The sequence below is a fragment of the Gossypium hirsutum genome, chromosome D11, assembly GCF_007990345.1.
Source record: "Gossypium hirsutum isolate 1008001.06 chromosome D11, Gossypium_hirsutum_v2.1, whole genome shotgun sequence".
Classification (NCBI taxonomy): domain Eukaryota; kingdom Viridiplantae; phylum Streptophyta; class Magnoliopsida; order Malvales; family Malvaceae; genus Gossypium; species Gossypium hirsutum.
In genome coordinates, this window is record NC_053447.1 from 7,452,223 (window position 1) to 7,462,423 (window position 10,201).

The 10,201-nt window shown below is 38.8% G+C and overlaps 1 protein-coding gene and 1 pseudogene across 1 annotated transcript; both read right to left on the reverse strand.

Moving 5' to 3' along the window:
* Nucleotides 1–238: 238 nt before the first annotated feature.
* On the reverse strand, nt 239–5,299 carry LOC107911921 (uncharacterized; annotated as a pseudogene).
* A 928-nt stretch (nt 5,300–6,227) lies between these two features.
* On the reverse strand, nt 6,228–7,899 carry LOC107911922 (fasciclin-like arabinogalactan protein 10). The gene has a single exon (NM_001327057.2). It carries the CDS (start codon nt 7,672–7,674, stop codon nt 6,397–6,399), a length of 1,278 nt encoding a protein of 425 aa, NP_001313986.2. The 5' UTR covers nt 7,675–7,899; the 3' UTR covers nt 6,228–6,396.
* Between the last annotated feature and the right edge of the window lie 2,302 nt (nt 7,900–10,201).

Sequence of the window (10,201 nt, forward strand, 5' to 3'; positions counted from 1 at the left end):
AAATGGCGTGAATCCACCCACTTTTGACTTTTGCATTCTCTCATTCCCCATAAAGGGCTGAAGAAAAAAACAAACCCTAATCCTTAATTCATAAGTAAACCAGTGTAGTTCAACCATCAATTCCATCCGAGAAATCTAAAATGTGAATACTGAAAAGTAGGCACAGCAAGTTTGGCAAGAGATCAGGCATATATGAAGGATCCTTACAGTGAGTAATACTACTATAACTCTCGAACCATGCATAACTATTAAATCTTTAATTATTAGGAATTGAGTTGATCAATGTACGCACTTTTGGTATGCATCTTTAAGCGTTAAATAATGTACAAGAAATTGAATGCATGTGAACTGGAAACTGAAAAGGAGATGAACAAGGTTTCACACGATAAGGGCATGCCTGCTACCCAACGGAATCTTCACTTGTAGTTTCATCATCGTCATCCATTTTATCATTATGCTTTTGATCCCTATCAGCCTGGTCACTTCCCTCTGTTTCTGCATCTGATATTGATCCAGACTTAGCAGCTACTCTGTAGTTATTATGATCACCATCCTCGCTGTCAGCACAATCTTCAGTACCTGAGTCAGAAGTAGCAGCACCCACAAATTGCTCTTTCAAATCAGGAGCAACAATTCCAATCATCTCACTCAATGCTTGACGTTCATCATTACGCATGGAAGTAGTAGCCTCGGAAGATGATCTACTTTGATTCTCACCTACCATAGCACGATTCTTATCATTGTCTCTAGTTTTAGGTAAGACATTTTCTCCATGGACAGAAGGATTAGTACCGTTGGCCTGACTCTCAAAACCTTCTGAAACTAAAAGGTCCGTTGTCCTGATTGTGCCTCCAGCTTCTTTGTCTTCTGTGCATTTTTGAGTCTCGTGTGGTTTATTCAACTGAGATTGTACTGAAGTATCTAGGCAAGTTGTTTGAACCCGTTCATCACTTTCATGTGCATTAGTTTCATAATCAAACTGCATTGTATCTCCACCTAAAGTTCCACACCTGTTCAAATCAATATTCGGTTCAACCTCAATTCCCAAGCTTTCAGTTTCAAGAACATGTTCAGTACCAATGGGATCTCCTTCCAGAATAGGTGTTGTACCAACACCATCAACGTAAAAACCAAAGATGCCTTTAACAGAATGATCAGCACTTGTAAATTCTGCCTCCTGTGTATTTTCGCCAACATCTTGACTTCTCATACCGCAGTCATGCTTCTCAGTAACACTGGCCTCATCACTAGAAATATTAACCCTCTGAGCTGAAGCAGTGGAGCCTTCCCTCATGGTACTATTTTCACGATGGCCAGTAAGAGCCTTTTCTCTAACTCTGGTTCCATTTACGTTCTGGTACGGTACATTAAGGTCAATATCAACCGATGTGTTCTCATAATTTTCCTCATCTTCCAGAGTTCTCTGCATTGCCTTCAGTTGTTCTTGCTGCTTTGCAAACAGTATGGAGATTTCCTCAGTTGTAGAATAAAATGCTCGTAGCTGTGTTTCTCTGGGGAGCAACCACAAAAATATCACCATCCTCAATTCATAAAATTCCTAGGAATTGATGGCAGCCAATGTTAATACCAAAGGCCACAATATACAAAAGGATAGAACCTTGCTCAGCAAAATGCTTACACCAATGCTGCAACTAAAAATCAAACAATAGCTATTGTCACAGAAGTCATACCGAAGCATAATTCTTTCCCTGGCACCTTTTAGCCTCCTCCTCTCATAATCAAGATCTCGCATTGTAGCATTTATTTCAAGCTCAAGGGCCGAAACTTTAGCCCATGCTTCTTCTCGGGCTGCCTGCTACCAACCGCAAAGGAAACTTCAGCTTAACAATAGACTAACTTCATAATGATGAAGAACAGAGGTTTGCTGTACCCAGATTGATTTATCTATTTATCCGATAAACGCCAATCTAGGTACGATTGAAGAAATCAATTGTAGTGTGTTCAGATAAAAAAATACTCATAACACAACATTCATTTTCTTTTTTATGCTTTCAAAAGCTGCAGGTACTACCCAGATTTACATGCAGATTAATGAAAGTGATAGCAAGTTATCAACAAAATCAATAAATAATTGAAATCTTGTATGGCAGAAAGAGAGTTCCAACAGTTGAAATAAAAAAGTATAACATTAAAGTGAAGGAAAAGGCAAATGATATAAAATTATACCTTTTCGGTCTCAAGTTCTTTCCTCAATCCTTTTATTTCATGTTCAAGTTCTTCCACTTTCTGCTCAAATGCACATTAAATGTCAGATAAGGAATCTATTTGTATATGCTTGACTATATAAGCAAGCACAAGAAAAACACGTTTACTTTTCTTGTATTTGCAGAGGTCTTTTGTTCTTCGCAAACTTTGGTTTCTAGTTGGCGAACTTTATTATCAGAATCGACCAATTTCTGCCTAGTGTCTTCCTGCAGAAGATAGGGAAATAAGGAACAACAATTTCAGAGATTATGTAGAAAACTGGTATCATGTGTTTAACTTCAAAATCAGATGGTCCTGCAGACAATACCAGTTTGGACACCAGATCTTCCACTTGTGCTGAGCTTTTTCTCAGTGATTCCTAAGAATGGAGATGCATAACAATTCATTTCTCAATTCTCTAGAAATAAATTACACATCAAAATCCAAGCAAGCACAGGAAAATTATTCGGACCTCAAGCTTATTAATTACTTCCTTTTTCTCTGTTTCTCGTTTTAAATAAACATCTGATAGTCGTTGCAGTTCCTCTTGAGCCTCAAACTGAGCTCTTTGCACCGCTGCTTTTAAATCAGCAGTAGCTTTTTCTCGTTCTTCTCGTCTCTGGTCCCGCTCTTCATCTAACTGAACCTTAAGTTCAGCTATAGATGCCTTCTGACTAAAAGTATAAAATTAGGACATTATATCTTGTTCTTGTCTTCTTTTTGGTGCCATAAATTGGCAATAGTTAATAAAGCCTTCATTTCTTACCTCTTCATCCTTTCGTTTGCTTCAGTACATGACTGCAGGGAAGCACTAAGTCTTTCATTAAGGTCTTCTATAGCATGCTTTTGTTCAGCTGATATCCGATTGACCTCTACAAGCTCCTTTTGCTTACCATCTAACAAAATTTACAATTCTTTGATCTGATCAAGGTATGACGTCGCAACTGATTCTTTTACCTCTTTGATTTCCTTCAGAAATAGATAACTATATATCTTAATTCTTAATCACCAAGGATGAAAAAAGTAACCAGTTAAAAGCAAGAAATAGTGACATACAGTACAAAAAATGGCATAAAATTAGAAAGAGACCCATGAAATATCATTAACACCATGTTGTACATTATTTTTCTCTCTTCTGGGAAAGTCATAGCCAGGTAAAATCAAAGTGGAATGCATGAATTTGAATTAAGTCAAACAGGAACCACAGTATCCAGTAACATAGACACTTGGCTAAACCAACTCAATGAACCCAAACATAGACATAAATCAGAAAGAATGAAAGGTCATAATCCATCAGAAGAGCATACATTTTCATGACGCTCAACGGTTGCACGATTCTCATTATGCAATGTATCTATTGTAAGCACCTGATCTTCCAACAGCTTTCTCAGTTCCTGCATTCATCAGTTCTCAGGATTATTTATTATGTGACATAAATTAATTGTTTGAACAATCATTAGACCCATGAATCTAAAATAGGATACCCTGTTTGACCGCTGAAGACTCCGAAAATCATCAAGAGATATAGGACCCTCAGGAGCACCAATGCCAATACCTTTTAATCTTTTGTTTTCACAGGTAAGCTCATCTGCACAATCTGGGATGACCAATAAAACATTTGAAGTTTATTAGGGGCAACTGTTTTCATAGTAATGCTTCAGTATATTTATCCTCAAGAAGACAGGACAACCATATAAAAGGAAGAAAACGAGTCTAAAACAAGCTATTAATATTGTTATCAATAACAGCATTAGACTTACAGATTTACACATACACCTGTTAATTGTTTCCTTGTTGTTTGAAAACTTAAAGATAGTCATGGCATTTATTTCTCACTAAAGCTTATATCAATTTTATGGAAATTTTAGAGAAAATAAAGAGTTCCTAAAAATAAAGGCATGAGCTTTTCATATATATACCAGCTTTTCTTTTTGCACATGCACCTTCTGCTGAGTGAATAGAGGTAAGAACTTCTCGATATACAAACGCAAAAGCAAGTTCTGTAAACAGGAAGACAGTTACTTTCCAAGGCATTATAAGCTTCAAATATCTTTTGAAATGAAAGAAACAAAGAACAATCACATGCTAGTTATCTGAATAAAAGAAAAGGCGGTGAACGATACGGATATTAGTATTACCATGTTGTGGAGGGGCAGAAAATGAAATGATGTCTCCGTGTTGGACTTTAAATTCAGGACTATTCTTTCTCAATCTCTCCCAATTAAGATAGGTCCCATTTGTGCTACAAAAAAAAAAAGATAGATAAAAGAATCAGAATTTAGAAATACTTAAAACCAATAAGAAATCATAGACAGCACATTAACCTTGTATCTTTCAAGAAAACGGATGTATAACAGTTGGGGGACTGCTGTGTATCTTCATTGGTCACTCTCTTCCTATATATTTTGCAATGTACCGCGCTAACGGAATTTGAATCAATTCGGAAACTTGTTTCCTTTACTGATCGACCAATGCAGTGCTCATCCGCAGTCAAAAGCATGTTCATACCCTAGAAAAATGATCTCCTCATTAGCCTTTTACTTGTACATTACGATTTCTGTCTGATCGTTTCTTTCATTTTTTTTTCTAATTCCTTTCCTTTCAGTTTAACCAGCCAGGCAATTGAAGCCTTACAATGTAAATAAAAGTTGTGGAAAAATGGGAAATTTGACAACCAAAATAAAATTGAGAAGACGGGGAGAGAGAGGGTTTAGGGTTTAAAAAAGAGGGAAACCTGCTGGCGTTTGCGGGCATTGTTAGAAACAGCGGTGAGAACGCCCCAAACGTTGGGATCGTTGGTTGGGAGAGGATGAGAGGAGATGTTGGCGGCGGCTGAGACTATTAACTCTTTGGGACTCAACGACAACTTAGAAGGCGGAAAGACATCGTTTTGCTTGGGCTGGGACACAATGTCCTTGGAGTTTGGACTTGGCTTTGAAGGAATTGGTGTCTCTGGTTTTTCTTCATCTTCTTTTGTGGCCATTGATGAAAGCAGAGTGCGAAGTAAAATAGAAAAAGAAAAAGGCGGGGATTTTGAAGCCCTAACTGCCTTGAATCAGTGGTACACGGGTTAGTCGCTGTTGCGTTAATTTTTGTGTTCAACAATCAATTGTAGTCATTATTTCTTTATTATTTTATCCTTAGTTGATTTCCAGCTTTTGATCCAATGAGAAACATCCACTTGGTGAGCTCATCTTATTGTGAAAATAACAAAACTACGTCGTTTCCTAGTCAGTAAAAAAAAATTAATTTTTAATATACCCAAAACAATTTTCTTTTTAAAAAAATATAACAAAAAATAAAATATCAGGGTTGTTTGGAAATTGGAATCTCTGAAAAAGCAACAGGTTGCATCAGGTAGAAGGAATAGTATTTGGTTTTAGACAGATTTAAAATTTCAGCTTTTATTAGTGGACTTGAGTTTGGATCTTAATTTCGATACATGGTTTGTTGTGCAGGACATGACTTCTAGGTTGTGGGCCGGGCCTAGAGGCTTGAGAATTACCGTTGTTATGGACAGATTTAACATTTACCATAGGGGGTGGCTGTTATCTCCTGATAAACGTTTAAATGGCAATCCATGCTGGCTGTCTTCCCAAACATCAATCATACCAATACATGATGACAATGGTTATGGTATTGCCATCATATCGGTGAGCAGTCATTACTTACCGAAGCCACCCAATGTGGCGTTTTGAGAAGGACGATTTTTCATTTGAAATAAATTGGCAACTAGAGAAGTTGGGAAGCATCCAAACAAAAAAAAGGAGCATGGGCGATTTGCAGTGCAGCATTTCAAGATTTTGATCCCACACCGAAATTTTGAAAGAGAATAAAAAGGTTTGGGCCGGAACAGGAAGGACCACCCACTGTCACAACTTAAGCGTTGCCTTGCCTGCTACAAGTACAAGCACTTTCCGCTTGTTGTAACCACCCACAATCTCTCCACGTGCGCTCACACTCAATTCCTGCCATCCATGCGCTTCCATTTCCCACTTCCCAACACTCAATTCCTCTTTTTCTTGTATAAATCTTTAATTTACGAATAATAAATTGTAATCAACAAAAACAAACGTTTAACAAAGCTCTCAACCACATAAATTAGATAAGAAAAGCCCTCTCTACTCAAATTAAATAATCTCAAAAAAAAATTAAGGAAAGAACAAATTAACGGACTGGCATAATTACGATTCAGGACAAGATAACTGATGAAACGACAGTGGCAAAGACGGTGAAAATGATGGTGCCCAAAAGAGGAGCACTCACGTGACCGGCGGCATTATCCGATGTGCTGTTCTCTGACGAGCCAGCTGGCGAATCGGCCGGGGATCCGACGGGGGTGCCAGTTGGTGGAGCTGGTGGTGAAGCTGCAAGTGGTGACGGTGCTTCAGACATTGGGGATGGGCTTGGAGATAAAGATGGTGTCGGTGAAGGCGAAGAAACTGGTTCCGGGGCTGGTGCTGGCGACGGTGACTTGCCGAACAGCTCAGAAGGGAGCAAAACGTTGTCAACGGTGAAAATGGCGACCGGCGGTGAGTCAAAAACTGCTTCGGCGACCCTGGATGGGCCAACCCCTGTGTGTAGTGTCATCGAGTCGCCGGCGGTTGTAACTGTCAGATCGTACTTTCCAGCGCCGTTAGTCGCCAATGTACTGATCGGGTCCTTCGTCGTCTTCAACGTTCCCTTAGGTTTGTAATCCGGCGAGGCGTGATACTCTAGAAGTGAGACTTGTTCTGCATTGGTGAGCTTGCTCAAATCAGGGACACCTTCAGCTTTAAAAGCTTCATCGGACGGAGCAAAAACGGTCAACCCTTTATCAAGCGCCGACTCGTAAGTCTTAAGCACGCCACTGCTGGTAAGCAAACTAGCAAAAGTCTTGCAGCCGGCTTTTTCAAGCAAACCGGTAATGTTGACGCCAGAAGACGACGGGGCCGGAGCCGTTAAGATACCCGGAGCGATAATCGGAGCGCTGATCTCAAGGATAGAGATATTGTAGGGAATCTGCTTAACAGACTTGGTGTAAGATGAGTCGAGTTTGGAGCCAGGAATTGCGGAGCCGAAGCCGACTTTGCCACCTTGGAGGTCGGTGATGTTGACGAAACCAAGGTTTCCAGGGGCATTACCAGTAGTTTGGTAAAGCGTGGTGGTGAGGGTAGTGCCATCAGAGATTTTGTGGAGCTTTTGGGGGTCATAGTAGTCCAGAAGAACGTGAAGGCTGAGGATGTTTTTGACGACGGAAAGGGGGTGTTTGGATGTGAGGGCAGACATAGCCCCATTGTTGAGGACAAGGCAAGTGATGGTCTCTCGGGTGTTAATCTCATCGGCCAGCTTTGTTTGGGTGAGGAAACTATTGTAAACAGAGTAATCTGGAAAACCTTCGAGAATGGCCGTTATATTGTGGCCATTGACGGCAATGACAACTAAAGAGAGCGTGAAATGGAGCAAGTTGAGTCGGTGAAATGCGCCCATTGTGAACGTTGAAGAGATAGGAGGCAGGCAGCAGAGCTTAATCAGTGAAGAAGCAGAGTACGGGCCGAACAAGAGCTAAAAAGGGAGGACTGGGGGTAGAATTTTAATCAGGGTTAAAATAATAACAACTATGGTTTAATAATCGGAAAAAAGGATGGGACCACGTGAGATGGGTCAGGGCATTATGCTTAGGCCGCAGCTGGAAAGGAAATATAAAAGGATTTTGTGGTTATGGGGGTGAACTATATTGACGATAATGGACTTTGCCTTTTTACTTTATACCATCATTGAAGCTATCCGTTATGCTTGTCACTGACGAAACGGGCTTTTTATAACGGCTATTAACCCAAAGGTCAGGGTCACAACGTCTCTTGGGTTGACTTTGGCTATGTTGCTTGGTCAATCCTTTGGTTCATTTCCAGCTTCAAAGACTTTGCCTTCGTGTGAAGAACGTAGAACTCTACTGCAAGTGTCTGATCCAATTAATATTCGATGAATTATGTGTTTATTAACATAAATCTCAATGTGGCACAGAGAACTTTCATGATTCACCCAAAACATTTCCTTTTTATAAAGCTTGCTTGTACCCCACACCACTTGACTACTTTGCACACCCACATCCCCCATCCCCGCCATAATCTCCATATTCTCAAGCATCTATGTTCTGTGTTATTTAACCTTTCCTCTCTGATCTTATTTGTGTGGCCTGTCCTGTCTGACATAATAATAGTGTTAATATCAATGTCTTCATCTTCTATACGGATGAGTTTGACTTATAAAATAAACATAAAAATCAATTAGAAAATAGCGATTCCATTAAAATTTAATGAATTTGTCATAAAATAACCTGAATGAGAGATTGTAGATTGTATTGAGATCAAGAGATAGGTGCCTAACATGTAAAGTGTTAAACAAAGACAGACTTAACAAAGAGTAATTAGGGTAGTTAATTAGGTTTTCTCTTTTCAGCAGGTGAAATTTTAAATGCCTTGCCCTTTTTTGGCTTAGACCACTTTAAAAGTAGCATGAGCTTGCTTTGCCACCAATGATGCCTTGATTGATGATGGGCATCATTCAATGCCACAAATAGAAGCAATGTGCCTAAATATTTTCCTAGCTGTAAAGTTACGAGCACAATATAGTTTTAATTTTCAATCTTTTTCTTCATTTACAAGATTTTCTTTAATCTCTAGACAGTAAAGCAGGAAGCATAAATTTCAGCTGATGACGATTGACAAAGATTAAAAAAAAATAGACGACCTAGTCATTGAAAAAGGAAATTTACCTGTTGTATTAAGTAAAGTAAAAGGAGAAAAGGTATGAAATTGTCGGCAACAATGTAGCATCAAAGCAAAGAGGGGGCAGTATGCAGACATTGTTTCGCATTGGATGTCATGTGATACAATGACTATGTACCTCCATTAAGATTTTAAAGATGGTCCACTTTATTGTCCCCATAATTTCTCTTTATTAAAATTTTAAATTCTAAAAATATAATTAGTAAGATTTGTCTGGGCTGACCCATAACGGGATTACTAGCCCGAGTTTGAAATCCGGTCATATTAATTATGGGGCTATTTTACCCATCTAATCCAAAAAAAATTATTTTTTATAAAAATAACTCTAGTTCAAAAATATTCACTAAAATGACCTAAAATAAACAATGAATTTAGGTTTGGAAACCCAATGGCAGGCACCACCTTGTGTTTTGGCTCCATCATTATCTGATGATTGTGTCAGGCTTTAAAAAAATGAATTTTTTGAGTTTGGGAACCCAATGGTCAGCACCAAGATATTTTTTTTAAAATCGTATCATACTGGAATACAAAAATACCAGTATTTGAAAAAAAATAGTTCTGACCATGTAATGGCCGGCACCAGATACATTTTTCGGGCTCGAAGGCACTTTTTTTACTTTTGGACATTGATGGTCGGTACTAGTGTCATTTTAAAAAAAATCGGGTGTTGGCCAATAGATGGCCAGCACCAAGTACATTTTTTTGGGTCCTAAGGCACCTTTTTTATTTATTTTGGGACACTGATGACCGGCACCAGTGTCATTTAAGAAAAAATTTTGAGTGCTGGCAAGTAGATAGTCGGCACCAAGTATATTTTTCGACTCCCAATGCACTTTTTTTGGGACACTGATGGCCGGCATCAGTGTCGTTTAAAAAAATTTGTGTGCTGGCAAGTAGATGGCCGACACCAAGTACATTTTTTCACTCCCAATGCATTTTTTTTACTTTAGGACACTGATGGCAGGCACTACCTTTTTCGGGTCCTGAAAATTTTTTTTTAGTTTTGGGACACCGATGGCCGGCACTAACTTTGTCACATTAAAAAATTATTTTTCTTATTTTAGAACATTGCTGACCGGCACAAAGTATTAAAAATTAGTTTTCTTAATTTTGGGAATTAGATGGCTGACACCAAACCCTCACTCTATATATAGTGGGTGGTTTGGGTTCTAATAATGTAAATGAATGAGATTTTTTTTAGAGAGCTATCAAAATAAGAGTGTTTTGTA